Below are 12,997 nucleotides of genomic sequence, written 5' to 3'. Positions count from 1 at the left end.
TTAACCAGGGTTGTCGGCCTCTCCCCTTTGCTATGGTTCTTTCTCTGTTGTCTGTATATATTTCACCGGTTCAAGGTTCCTTTCTGTTGAGTGCTCTAGCATAGTTTATTGTAGTTGTAGTCTAGTTTGCTTGACTGCCTTTGAACTCTGCTGCACTGGTCCTTCTTATACAATGCGGGGGTTGAAATTGAAAGATGGGGTCTCCTTTTTTGCGTCCACCAATGTGTCATGGTATATAAACATGTCGAATGGTGTCCGCACAGAACAACGATAAACATGAGCGATGAATATTTCTTCTTCTTTTTCCTATTTTTCTTCATCACCACTCTCCTCATCATCATTACCCTCAATAGAGAGTCTAACTGAATTGGCTTCAGCGACATCGACGCTTCCGTACTTTCCTTTCCCACCTATCGTAACCGAGACGAACCCTAGCGGTCCGCTCGACACCAACTATCGTTACGGAGGACCAGCCCCAGTGTATCCACGTAAGTACGCAATTTGGGTTCCTCTGTAAATGCATTCTAAAAAATCCAGGTCATGGACAGCTTCGGTGCCTGGTTCCACGGCCAAGCCGATCCAACCGCTGAGCAGTCCCGGCTTCAACTATTTTTCCAATCATGGTTGCCATCCCACTTATTCCTGGTCAACTATTTCTTTGTTACTGTGGATACTTGTCAGTCATCAACTTTCCAGATCTGTACAACTATTACTATAAACTTAGAGCGCAAGCTGCACTGATTACAACAAGACAAAAAAAAAATTCCGCTTTTGTGGGTCAACGAAAATAAAGGGTTATGAATGATCAGCAGCAAAAAAGATCGAGGTGTGAACCAATAGATTCAAGAAAAAAAACAAGCGACTTTAATGTTGATAATGCTGCATAGCTCGGTTTACTTATTCGATGCACTGCAACTTTGAAGGTTATGACGTGCATGAGAGTAAAAAGATGAAAGAATTTCTAGTCCAAATTGATACACGAGGAAATCACCGTGAAGAAAAAAAAAAGCACCACTGATATGATGGATATTGTCTTTACATGCCTTTGATGAGCATCCAATAGATTAGTTAATGATGTCAACTTTTGAAAGATGATTAAACAACGATTTATTTGATATGTACGTCGAAATGCAGTAGAGCCGAACAATGAAAAGCGTAGAACGTTGTTTTTCTGCTTGTTTTCATGGCTGAAGTTGAAAATCTCCTTTTTTTCTTTTTGTGTGTGTGTGTGTCTGTGCTGTTATTGCATATTTTCAGCTCTTTTTGAATTTGTGTGAACGTCGTTCTGTTTCAACTCACTTTCGCAGAGAATCCAAGCTCCATGCCTTCAGTTGATCATAACGCGATGGAAGAGTCTTGGGTCTTTGACTTTGAGGCACCCGGTCAGGGTTTCCTCAATTTACCGAACAGTGTGATGGAACGCATCTGTCGATCGTTGCCAAGTCAACAGGACAGATTTACCATGTGCCTTGTGCACTCTACATGGGTCACGGCAGCCACGTCCATTCTCTGGGAAGCACCCATCTTCCGTAACCCGCAGTCGTTCAATCTGTTTATGAACATCATTCGAACTCACCGACGATCCGCCCTTTTAGTGCGTCACTTGCGCTTATGTGTCCACGATGCTCAATATGACACCATCTTCCAACCCATCGTACACTCCACCCTCCCACGCCATAATATGAAAGCAAGTATTCTTGCGAATCCGCAAGTCATTCTCATTCTTTCGAGGCAATGTGAAAAGCTTCAAAGTTTGACCATTTACGGTTGGCGAATCGAGCCTGTGCACTTGGAACAACTGAGCAGCATTCTCTATGATCTTCGAGGACTACATATCATCGGAAGTAACTTTTCTCGTACCAATCCATTCACCATGAATCGCATTCTTCCGTCGTTAAAGTCCCTTTGCCTCGATGGCAATTTTCAGCTTTCCCGAAATTTCATGTCCATTCTCACTCACCGAGCGCAGTCATTGACGCATCTCCAGTTATCCTTGGAAGGCATGGACGCCGATGCTTTAGCCTGCTTATGCGACGGCAATCTGTACTTGCACGAACTCACCCTCACTCACGCTGTTCATATTCGCGATTTACACATCTCCAGACTCCTGCAAACGTTTCCCAAACTTACGACTTTCCGCCTTGAAGGTGCAGCCAAAATCACCCCGCGCACCTTCTCCCTTGCCTTGGCCATGTGCCCAAATTTGAAGGACTTGGAAATCCGGTCTTCCCCGACCGCACTGGAGCAACCAATCGACGATTCTTTTGACGTATGGAATGGCGATCATGTGCCTCCTCCATTGCAACGATTGGTCCTGGAAAACATGAATGTCAATGACCAGCTTTTTACCGCAATTGGACATTTCTTCTCCTCCTTAAAGACTCTCGGCCTGAAACAATGTCCACGCCTGTCAGACACATCCATGGATACAATCATCAGAGCAGCACTCGGTCTTCGTGAACTCTGTATCATTCAATGCCCATTTATCGGCTCAGGCACCGTCCAATCCCTCGCTCTGTATTCTGCTCATAGTACGCTCACTAGTTTGTACATCGAATCGTCGGCGCAAATCGGTCCCAGAGACGTTCACGATCTCTGTTGTGCCGGAAGTGATCATCGTCTCAAGCTTCTCCGTCTCGTTGGTTACAAAGATCTTGCTACATCGGTGATTGGCAGCTTTGCCGTTGAACGTTTGGATCGTCCGGATGTGCAACACGCGCATTCCAGTGCATCAGCCCAACCGTTTACTATTACCCTGGATGAAACCGTTATTGACGCTGTGGCCAACCTTGATTCCGCCAACGAACCCGATCTGATGGTGATTCCCGAAAATCGATACCTTTCTGGTTTGCACGTCATTGCACTTGCCAAGGAACTTGGCTTATCGCTCAATACGCTCGAACAGCTCCTAGATCGAATTCAGGTAAGTCGAGATTTAAAAATGCATAAAACCAGCACAGAAAAGGTTAAATCGCTTTTTATTTTAGAAGGATACGGCATATCAGGAACAAGTAAAAGAACCACAACACGCTGTCCCTCCGCGTCTCAATCATGTCACCCCACAACCATCTCTGGCTCCTCCTTCACGTAAATAATATAGCATCTACCTTTGATTGCAAAATTCACTCATTCTATATGGCTTTTTTTTTACATATATATACAGATCAACCTGCGGCTATGCCGAAGAAACAGGATCCACGATTGGCAGCGTTGAAAACTCAGTATCAAGCACGACCTACGACGCCAGCTCTGTGGGCTAGAGCGGATGAAAGTCTGGTAGAGAATTACCTTCACGGCATTGGCAATGGTCCCGTTACGGCGACGGTTCCAGCGATGCCATCTCCAGTGACGACCGTCTCTCCGGTCAAATATGCCGCGCCAATCTCCGAAACTTCGTCTCCGGCACCTTACTCTGAAGAAGAAGAAGAGGAGGAGGAGGAGGAAGAAGAGGATCGTGAGGAATACCATGAGGAAGAGCATGAGCATGAAGACGCAGGGGAAGTGGAAGATGAATCTGAAGTTGGTTATGAAGAAACAGGCAAAGAACATGAGTCGGCTGAAGAATGGCCGGCCGTCGGACGTACACCTGCCAAACCCATTGATCTCGGCGGCTGGGGAACGACCCAAAGTGTGCCTTGGTCGAAAAAGGTGTCTCCTACAACGACCAAGCCAGCGGTGAAACCGGCCCAACCTTGGGCGCCGAATAACCTCGAGCAGGCATGGCAACAGATCCCTCTAGAACCCGGCCAGATCCTCCCCAAGAAGCAGAAAGGTACCAAGGTTTTTACAGTTGAAAACAGTAACTGGGGTACGCCGAAAGCATACGTTCCTTGGGACGATCTTCGAACGCAAGGTTTCGCCCATGATGTCTTGGAAAAACAAAAGAACACTGTCTTTTGGAAATTGGAAGACGGTGTGTGGAAGAAACTGTCAGCGAACGAGACGGTGGAAGATGTCATTGCGCGTGGAGGAACGACCAGTTCAGGAAACGATTTTACCCATCACGTTCCCGCCAAGCCCGCCACGTTCCATCGACCCAGACAATCCGAATCACAATCGCAGGCACACAGCAGCAGCTTGAGTTCCGATAATGAGAGCATTGACTGGGATGACGATGACGGGGTCACCATCATTACACACCCGCAACCGCCCCCCCACGTTGGAGGAATACCCGGCGCCAAACCTCGTCACCGATCAAAGCCCGTGCCATCCACAGGTAAAGTATAGACCTTTCTTTCTTCGATGGTTCATGATATGATTTGACCGATGGTCATGTTATGATGTTCATCTTTTTTTTTCTCAGCGTCCTCAGAGGCGTTACGGGGGGTTGTGGAACATCCTGGTCATCCAAAGTGGCTCCCGCCGGATGAGTGGCGAAGGATGCGGGAGACACGCATCGTTGAACACGGTTTAGATGCGTCCCCGGATTTTGGTCTTTCCAGTGAAGGGTGGGAAAGCGATCATGGTAGCCAGGATGACCAGGATGGTCGGGAAAAGGACCATACTGGTACTGCCAAAGGAGCCGAGGCATTGAACTTTTGGTCGGTTGGGTCAACCAATCAAGTTCACAACGGTCAGTTTTAGTTTGCCTATTTATCAACATCATTTGGTATCCCCTTCTTCTCTGTACCATCCCCTTCCTCTTCTGCAAACCCCCCCCCTTCAAAAAAAAATAGATATGTATGAGATTCTGGTACTGATCGTTTGTCTTTTTTTTTATTCTGTAGACTCCAAGAAAGCAGCTCCCAAATCTCAAGCACCATGGCCCAGTGTCACGATTCCTTCTTCCAGTGAGCACGTAGAGACCTCGTCTTCGGCGACAGCAGTGAACTCTTGGCACGATTTCACAGCGAAACTTGCCAAAGATAACGCGGCGACCAGCCCGATGCCAACCGTGTCTCGTTCGACGCAGTCTACCGTTACCACTAGAGTGGAAGAAACTCGCGTGTCAGTTCCAGAAAAGAAGTCGGTCTCCAAGGCGCACTATGTATGGGATGAGGCTGACGACGAACAAAGTGCTTTAACCACACCCAGTATCTTTGATTCTTCTCCTCCTCATCAACCACCACCATCAGAAAAGAAATCCGATTTGCTCATCGATACAAGCGACGTCGTCAGTCCACAGTTTTTCTCTAATCCCCCTGCGGAAAAGAAAATGCCGTCCATATACGATAATTTGTGGCAATCGATTTCCAGTCTCACACCGGCAGAAACGGAGTCACCCGTCATATCGGCTGCTGTCCTGGAATATACCGACGCGGTGGATGAACAGCAGAAAGAACTGGTGCAAGAGCAAGCATCCAAACTAGCTGTGGGAGACGTTGATAGACCAGAGGAAACCCCTAAAGAATCTTCTATTCCATTGGCCAAAAACGACCATGATGATATGAAGGAATTGAAGGAACTAAAGGAAGAACCACAAGAGGAAAAATCATCATCCATCGATTCTCCCGTTGACTCTGCAACCGCTCCTTCCGCTGCAACACCTTCTGCTACTACATCTTCCGTGGCGACCCCCATTGCCAGTACGCCTGTACCTACCGACGCCGATACAGACGTATCAAAATCGAATGATCCAGGTAAAAAGCTGGTTCAGGTACACATTGAAACATGTAAATACGGTCATCAACCTCTTCGTTTATACGAGGTAAGTTTCATATTTTGGCCAACTTTTTTGCATATTGAGAACTGAATTATTGATATTTCTTGGATATAGAACCGTGATCCTCGCGAGGACGTACAAGCCTATTGCGAACAATACGAGATGCTTGAGCATTACGATCGAATTTTAGAAGCTGCGCTGGAAATATACACACAAAAGAAGACCAAGCGAATCCTTGGCAAGAAGAAGAAGAAGCGAGCCGCTTCCAATGTTTCCACTCCCACTTTAGATGATAAAAATAACTTGCTTTAGATCTGAGGGAAAAAAGGGAAAAGCATAAACCAAAATCATTCATGTATATTATAAAAATTTCATACTTCACCTTCCATTTCAGAAAGTAAAATAAAATCGAAAACACAACACAGCCCAAATACACATAGTACAGTCAATCTGACCTCTTTAAAGAATAAGATCCATGGTAAGTCAGCGATGTTTCGAATAAGCCACGCACCGATTTGGTCTTTTCGTCGTCCGATGGGTGATGTCATTGAGGAGTTGGTACTCCGAATATAGACAACAAACCTAACAGCGGCAAAAATCTCCCTTATTCGTCATTTTTCTTTCTCTTGTGCATTTTAACCCTCAACATGCGAACGACTCTTTTTGTTGCCGGCTTTGGTTCAAGAATTCGAGCAAGAGATCTCGCTTATGAATTTGAAAGGTACTTGCAGAAACGATAATAGACGGAACGTCGGTCGAATACGAGCGTGCTGGAAGTGGTAAATAGAAAAATGAATGACGCGGCTTTTTTTTCTCCACGTTGTCCCTTTCTCTCTTTATTCTTTTTCCCTTTCATCGGTGGGTCCATGGGGTCATCCTATTCGGATAAACCTTGTGAAAGAAAAAGTGGGACGAAAGGAGGAGAAAAAAAAAAGAAGTGAGAAGAGCTGTAAAAAAAACTCATTTTCACATCGAGAGAATGGTCTGCACGTGTCGATCGACGACGAAACGGATTCCTGATCACAACGACTAACGAACCTACTCTCTTCCTCTCCTCTACTTTGACTTCTTTTTGCGCGTTATCCTACGGTATTGCTTTTTGTCATATTTTCCCGTCAACCTTGAACCCTTTCAAAAGATATGGTCGTCTAGTCCGTTGCGACATTCCGGCTCCCAAAACCTATTCATCCAAACCGTAAGTACTCGCTTCGTTGGACCCATTCTCCATCTTCCACCGTCAATTAGCTCACCTGTTATATTTCGGTGGATTCAATAGTTATGCTTTTGTTGAATTCGAAGACCCTCGTGACGCCGATGATGCCTTTAACGAGATGCACGGTCGACGAATTGATGGTTATACCATCAGTGTTCAGGTACTAAAAGAGGCTTGCTTCTTAAGAAGAACATGTGTACTAACAACAAAAAAAAATCACACAGTGGGCTAGAAACGCACCCAGTGCTTCATGGCGTTACGATCGTTCTCCTCGCCGCAGACGTTCCCCCAGCCCTCGTCGACCTATGCCACGACGTGCTTCGTTCGGACGTAGTCGCAGCCGATCTCGCAGCCCTTATCGTGGCGGACTTGATCGTCGTTCGCCTTCTCCTCGTGGTCGATCGCCTCCTCCACCCGGTTATGAACCTCGTCGTCCCGATTCTCGTTCGCGCCCTTTGAGAGGACCTGAAGAAGCCGGAGGTTATCCTCTTCCTCCTCGTTCGAGATCTCGTTCGCCTCTTCCTGAACCTCCTCGTCGCGAATCTCGATCGCCGTCGCCGAGAAATAACCGCACTCCATCTCGTAGCCCCGAGCACTAGATTTGTCTTTTTTTTACATCGCCGGATTTCTAATTGTTTATCTTCTGCATATTATCCTTTTTCCGAAACAAAAAACTCTTTTCAACCCGATCTTCGACGTTCCTTTTCAGAAATAAAAAGCAGAATCCCAAAACGAGACAAAAAAAAACATTATCCACGCACCGCTCCGTCACTTTTACGCGATAGTTCTTGACATTCGACCTCTCGTCTTGTGCAAATCACCTGCCTCCCTCCTTCCCTCACTCCCTGTAATGAGATAAAGAAATACCATACGGATCTCTCTGTTGCGAATAAAACCCTGCATCCACTTAATCCATTCATTTCCCATAAAGTGTTAGGCTCTCTCTCTCTCTCTCTCTCTCTATCCGCTTCTACACAATGCAAATCATTTTCACGTGACTCAGATGATGAATAAATCAAGTTATTTGTTGTTCTTCTTCTTTCCAGGCACAGTCGCTTTACATCCGACGGCCAGATCCACAAAAATTCAGAAAATATAAAAATTTCGAATCGTATGCGTAAGAGGCAATCATGGTTGTTATTTTGTTTAAATCATGGTGATTATGGCCTTAACGTTGGAAACGGAGTGTCTATGATACAAAAAGAGGAGCGTAACTAGCAAAATGATGAGTTGAAGAAAAAAAAGTTAAGCGATTACAAGTGTTTGCTCAATCGTGCCAGATGGTAATTGATGGTATTCTGGCTCTTTGTTTTCTTGACCTGGATAAAGCAAGTACAAAGCAATGGATGAGTACACCAAAGTAAGTTGCTTGTTATTTTTGGGTGCAATCAAACTTACTGGTTTGGCTAAGCAGTCCGTCAGTGATTTGGCGGTGGTCATGCATCGTTTGTCGTCGATACCGGAAACTGCCCAACATTCGAACAAAGCCCCCATTTCCACAAGGCAGGGGCTAGCTTCCATGATCTTTTTCGGTCGAACCTTGAGTTGCTTCAACTTCATATCGGCGGCAAGTAAACAGAAAAAAGCGCTTTCTTCAAGACGGCCCACCCCCAACTACACTCTCTTCTTCTTTCACCAACCCCCGGCATGACTGTTGAACCGGGGTGTGGCTTAGGCTCCGTAGCCCCTCCCCTTTTTCAAATTCAGCCATCCTTTCGGCTTCGGGAAGCCCTGATGAGGATATCAGGACACCCATCATAACCCTCATTAAAAAAAATCACCCAACGTGTGTGACTCTTGTATGGATGTTTTGATGAAATCTCAGGCCTTGAATACCACCAAAGACTAATCTTGAGATAAAGTTCTCTCAAGTGCGCACCTCATGTCGCTGCCGCAGACGCCGTTGCCTTGTCAATACTGCATACAGCGTATCTATTTTATTTGTGGCAATGCAGGTTATCAGTTCCCCTTTGCAATGTTGCGTTGAAGAGTGGCGATCAGAATATCCTCTTCTTTTCCACAGAACTGCTCATTAGTACTCTTGCACTTTCCCTTTTCATAGTTTATGTTTCACGGGGGCAATGAGTCAATCGAAAAGCAGGTAAAAAACAGTTTGCCCTCTACCGATCGGCGAGATTATAAGACGCGAACAAAAAGTGAGAATCTATTGAATTCGTAAAACGTTAAAGACAGCATTGCGAATGACCGTTTTGAGTTTTGTCTAGAAGGGTTTCGGCATTTTTCTGGGCCAAGACCGGTTCCTGGGGCTCATTTACGCTGGAACCATGGAGATAAAAATAGCAGCAACGGGTTGCACAACGTTTTATGGAATTTGTTTCTTTTGATGATGGGATCGGTTCACTTTTTTTTTTCTGTTTCCTCGTCTGGTCAAACAAGAAACAGCTAACCATTTTTTCATTATCAGCACCACGCGGACTAGAAAAAAAAAATTGGCCATCTGTAGATCACTCCGACTTATCTTATGCAACAACAACCTGATTGTTTTTCCATGTTCACCATCGCTTTCGTCGAGGATCGACTTCACATCACATCAGATCACATCAATGGGTATCATTGTATGCTTGAAAACCACACGGAAAATAGGCTGCATGGCTTCATGTGATGCCTGGCCTCGCGATGCTATTAATGAGAAATCTGTGCAGTTTCTGTTCTTCTATAAACCTGTTGAAAGATGACTGTAAAATCGCAGGATATCTATTATTGTAAGTAAAAAATACTCAGCAACCATTGTATTTAGCTCTATAGTCCTCTTTGAATGCAATGCTTTTCACCCTGTGGATGATTCACTGTCCAAACAAAATCCCCTGCTAAAGAGAGAGCTAACAAACAAATCTGATAACAAACTTTATTCAATGAGCGCACTAACTTGACTTGCGTAATCAAATGGTTTTATATAAAGTGCCTTCTCTACGATGCTGTATAGCGCAAAATAAGATCATCGACCTCAAGGTTTGATGGACACAATCCGGTTGACGAAAAAGTTTCTTTTTTCCACCAAACTTTCAATGGTGCCTGTCCCAAATTAGGATTTAGATCGGTGGCGGGGATTTAAGCTATTATTATTGTCTTGGTGACCCGCGTTCTCCGATGTCTTTTTCCTTCTTTGCAACGCACATCACCGGACAGTGTATTTCTCCATGGTGATCAGAGTTAATCGGGTTACATCATCAATAATGGGCCTTATAAAAAGAAGGCACTGATAAATAAAAGAGGAGAAGGAAGAAGAAGGCTGGTTGTTTTGCACTTGTGTCAAAATAGCATATTCGAAGATGGGATAATTAACGCGGTACACCCGCTTTCTCATGTCTTGTGTCACATTAACCTCCTCTTCCCCTTTGGTCATTTTTTCAGCCCCCTCTTCTTTTTTTTATTTTATTTTTATTTTCTGTTTCCTCTTTCGCCTTCTTTTCCTTACTTTTATTCTTTCTTTCCTCGGGTCTTGTTAGCCTTCCACCTTCCCTTCGTCATGAAATTCTCCCTTGCTGCCACCTCTGCCCTCTTATTGACTGCTTTCGCCACGCTCGCCAAAGCAGACGAATACGCCGATGCCATGAAAGAGTGGTGTGATGGTTTGTTGTCAAACTTCTTGTTGACTTTTTTTACTTTGGTTTTCTTACGCCAAATACTTTTCCAATGACACTAGGTTTGACTGTCACCAAGCCCGATGATCAAGCCATGATTGCTGCTGGGGCTGAAACCGATGTCACCGTCAGTAAGTAGCTGCTGCCTTCGCAACTAATGAAATGAAACGTTTGAACTCCAGCCGTCTTACTCATTATTACTTCACGATAGCCCGAGTCCCTAACGACCATCAAAAGACCATTACCGGCCTTGATGTATGTTTTTCCCCTTACCACACACACCCTGTTGTCCAAACCTAATCATACTGACGTGATGTCATTTTGGATATCTAGTTATACTCTGTAGATCAAAACGGCAAAGCCAAATACATCAAGAACGTGTGGCATGGATCGTACGAACTCAACCAACAGTCTACTATCAAGGACACTATCCCCAGCAATGCCACCGCAGGTCTTTACTACTACCGGTATGTAGGCTGTGAACCAATCAGATGCGCGACGCTAAACCATTTTCTGATTTTTTTTTTTTGGATTATAGTGTCTGGGTTACCAATCAAATTAACGGCATGCACGGTCCTGATTGTCTGGAAACTTCACATACGTTCAGAGTATCGACCGCTTCGCATCAGAATGCTGACGGTTCGATGTACTACGCCGAAGATCCCGACGATGTTACCTTTTATCATCCCGAACATTTCAAGGGCTGTTTCGGCCTTTCTGTTGAATATCCTCAAGAAGGCGCTACCGTGAAGACAGGCGAGCACGTCCGTATCAGTGTCAACCGTGACTCCGCATCACAAACCGAGTCATTGCTCAAGGTCGATCTGTACAAATCTACTGAAGCCAACAAGGCTGAATACATTGACACTGTCTGGGAAGGAAAGGAACGTTTCGTTGACGCCTTCACTCTCAAAGATCATCTTTCCATTCCCGATGGCCAGTATGATGCTGATGCTACCTACTATTACACGTATGTTTTTCAGAACCTTATCCTCTGAAATTGGTTCGTTATCGATGTGTCTAATATTTTTGTTTTTTTTTTCTTTTATTACAGTCTTGAGGTTACATCAAACAAGGTCCAGGATGAAACTTGTACCTTCCATTCCCAAGGTTTCAAGGTCCAGAAGAACTAAATCCAGTTGCTCTGTTATCTTTGTTCCTTCCCTTTTAACCTCATGATCAGTAGCAAAAACAAACCCAAAAAATACCACAACTTTTGACCAGTGTTTTTCTTTCCTCCTTTTCTCTTCTATTTTTTTTTTCCTTTTTGTCGTATTTTCTCCTGAATTCTTCTCTTGTATTTCGTATCATTAAATGATGTATGCACCCACAAAAAAGAAAGCCACTTTAGAATCCACGTCGCCCAAAAAGCAATGCAACGATTCTAACCCTACAGTCACCCGAAAAGAAAAAATTGCCATGCTGGCTTACTTTTTTTTCCTGGAATTAGCCTTGGCCTCTTTTTGATTGAATAAAAGTCTTCAAAATTATTGAGCTGTGAACCTCTTGTTGCCGGTCTTTCTTAACGCCGGCCAGTAATACTGTTGGAGTAATTCAATGTATGTGCCGGTTGGCATTATGGGTCCCGTTGCTATAGTGTAAGAGAGCTTTTGGCAATTGCAAACTTTGCAACGTTTCACCTTTGCCTTGCAAGCGTAACTGTTCCAAAATTTCAGACGGCACCGAGAAAGAGCTAAAAAGAACTATTGCTGTATCGCACTTTCTTTAAAAACAGGAATCGATTCAGTCGACAAGATCACCTTAATATCATCAAACCAAGGAGGGTGCAACTCGATGCGATTCCAATTGGTATAATGTGTTATCCACCTCGAAACGATGTGTATCCAAATAGAGAACCGCGTTCAATAATAGGGATATACAATATTCTTTGTATGCTTCTATCTAAGTATTTTATCCGGTATTTTTCACGGGGTCCGTCCCTCTTGGCTGCCTGGCAGAGACCTCTTATTCCAGCTTATGTTTCCCTGGTTTGAAATCATCCATATTTACGAAAAGAGAAGTAAAGATCGCCTCTTCCCTTTCTCGCCCAGTGGGGGACTCACAACCATCCTGATATCATAGTTGCTCCGTGATTTCAGTCCCAGTAGTCCTCTATGTTCCCTTCACCGTTTTCGGCGTTGTAGTTCAATATCATGTCTTGTCTGTACCGCTCCTTTCGGACGTACGAGCAAATAAAAAACTGAGGGCAAGTCCTCCCTACAAAGAAAAATAGATGTATATCCTCAAGTTTAGAGAAATTTTATCTCTCCTGAAATCTAAATCTATGTCTTTGTCTTTATTCTCGATTCCCCGGTTCTCGATTCTCGATTCTCAATATCAAGACTTATCATATAACAGTTCAAGTTGAAAGCTTCTAGTGACACGGTGCTGTTCCGTGCACCATTCACATTGTAGTGGGCAGATCATGCCAAGATGGAAAATATAAATGGCGACTAAATCTACTCATTTCCGGATACGACTATTAGTGTTACAGAGCAATTATCTCTTAACAAGGGCTCCAACTTGCTACGATCTAGAATATTTCCATGCATATTCTGAAGCAATGAAAGCTACAGCTGC

At 44.4% G+C, this 12,997-nt stretch overlaps 5 protein-coding genes across 5 annotated transcripts; 3 read left to right on the top strand and 2 right to left on the bottom strand.

Moving 5' to 3' along the window:
* Positions 1 to 289: 289 nt before the first annotated feature.
* On the bottom strand, positions 290 to 634 carry BYT42DRAFT_574222 (uncharacterized protein; the record flags this gene model as incomplete). The annotated part of the gene is made up of 2 exons (XM_051568818.1): positions 290 to 488; positions 549 to 634. The coding sequence occupies 2 exons, from the start codon at positions 629 to 631 to the stop codon at positions 374 to 376; spliced, it is 198 nt and encodes a 65-aa protein (XP_051422449.1). The 3' UTR covers positions 290 to 373.
* Positions 635 to 1,203: 569 nt separating this feature from the next.
* BYT42DRAFT_645951 (uncharacterized protein) lies at positions 1,204 to 6,028 on the top strand. The gene is made up of 6 exons (XM_051572669.1): positions 1,204 to 2,923; positions 2,988 to 3,087; positions 3,164 to 4,216; positions 4,304 to 4,573; positions 4,728 to 5,647; positions 5,717 to 6,028. The coding sequence occupies exons 1-6, from the start codon at positions 1,322 to 1,324 to the stop codon at positions 5,912 to 5,914; spliced, it is 4,143 nt and encodes a 1,380-aa protein (XP_051422448.1). The 5' UTR covers positions 1,204 to 1,321; the 3' UTR covers positions 5,915 to 6,028.
* Positions 6,029 to 7,777, top strand: BYT42DRAFT_574215 (uncharacterized protein). Its single transcript, XM_051568817.1, has 4 exons — positions 6,029 to 6,323; positions 6,741 to 6,797; positions 6,879 to 6,975; positions 7,040 to 7,777. The coding sequence occupies exons 1-4, from the start codon at positions 6,250 to 6,252 to the stop codon at positions 7,412 to 7,414; spliced, it is 603 nt and encodes a 200-aa protein (XP_051422447.1). The 5' UTR covers positions 6,029 to 6,249; the 3' UTR covers positions 7,415 to 7,777.
* Positions 7,778 to 8,068: 291 nt separating this feature from the next.
* On the bottom strand, positions 8,069 to 8,375 carry BYT42DRAFT_499023 (uncharacterized protein; the record flags this gene model as incomplete). Its single annotated transcript, XM_051564605.1, has 2 exons — positions 8,069 to 8,134; positions 8,214 to 8,375. The coding sequence occupies 2 exons, from the start codon at positions 8,373 to 8,375 to the stop codon at positions 8,069 to 8,071; spliced, it is 228 nt and encodes a 75-aa protein (XP_051422446.1).
* Positions 8,376 to 10,059: 1,684 nt separating this feature from the next.
* On the top strand, positions 10,060 to 11,919 carry BYT42DRAFT_574208 (uncharacterized protein). Its single transcript, XM_051568816.1, has 6 exons — positions 10,060 to 10,405; positions 10,480 to 10,548; positions 10,629 to 10,672; positions 10,751 to 10,884; positions 10,956 to 11,387; positions 11,472 to 11,919. Exons 1-6 carry the CDS (start codon positions 10,303 to 10,305, stop codon positions 11,548 to 11,550), a joined length of 861 nt encoding a protein of 286 aa, XP_051422445.1. The 5' UTR covers positions 10,060 to 10,302; the 3' UTR covers positions 11,551 to 11,919.
* The last annotated feature ends 1,078 nt before the right edge of the window (positions 11,920 to 12,997 follow it).

Source organism: Radiomyces spectabilis (genome assembly GCF_025331425.1).
Source record: "Radiomyces spectabilis strain NRRL 2753 chromosome Unknown BYT42scaffold_8, whole genome shotgun sequence".
NCBI lineage: Eukaryota > Fungi > Mucoromycota > Mucoromycetes > Mucorales > Radiomycetaceae > Radiomyces > Radiomyces spectabilis.
Note: the sequence above shows the minus strand (reverse complement) of the source record. Positions and strands in the feature narration are given on the sequence as shown.

Excerpts from the sequence above, each read along its gene's own strand:
- BYT42DRAFT_645951 (XM_051572669.1), top strand. The coding sequence starts at position 1,322 with ATGCCTTCAGTTGATCATAACGCGATGGAAGAGTCTTGGGTCTTTGAC. Across the intron at positions 2,924-2,987 it reads AGCTCCTAGATCGAATTCAG|AAGGATACGGCATATCAGGA; the intron begins GTAAGTCGAGAT and ends TTTTTATTTTAG. Across the intron at positions 4,574-4,727 it reads AACCAATCAAGTTCACAACG|ACTCCAAGAAAGCAGCTCCC; the intron begins GTCAGTTTTAGT and ends TTTATTCTGTAG.
- BYT42DRAFT_574215 (XM_051568817.1), top strand. The coding sequence starts at position 6,250 with ATGCGAACGACTCTTTTTGTTGCCGGCTTTGGTTCAAGAATTCGAGCA. Across the intron at positions 6,324-6,740 it reads CTCGCTTATGAATTTGAAAG|ATATGGTCGTCTAGTCCGTT; the intron begins GTACTTGCAGAA and ends CCCTTTCAAAAG. Across the intron at positions 6,798-6,878 it reads AAAACCTATTCATCCAAACC|TTATGCTTTTGTTGAATTCG; the intron begins GTAAGTACTCGC and ends TGGATTCAATAG.
- BYT42DRAFT_574208 (XM_051568816.1), top strand. The coding sequence starts at position 10,303 with ATGAAATTCTCCCTTGCTGCCACCTCTGCCCTCTTATTGACTGCTTTC. Across the intron at positions 10,406-10,479 it reads CATGAAAGAGTGGTGTGATG|GTTTGACTGTCACCAAGCCC; the intron begins GTTTGTTGTCAA and ends CAATGACACTAG. Across the intron at positions 10,673-10,750 it reads AGACCATTACCGGCCTTGAT|TTATACTCTGTAGATCAAAA; the intron begins GTATGTTTTTCC and ends TTGGATATCTAG.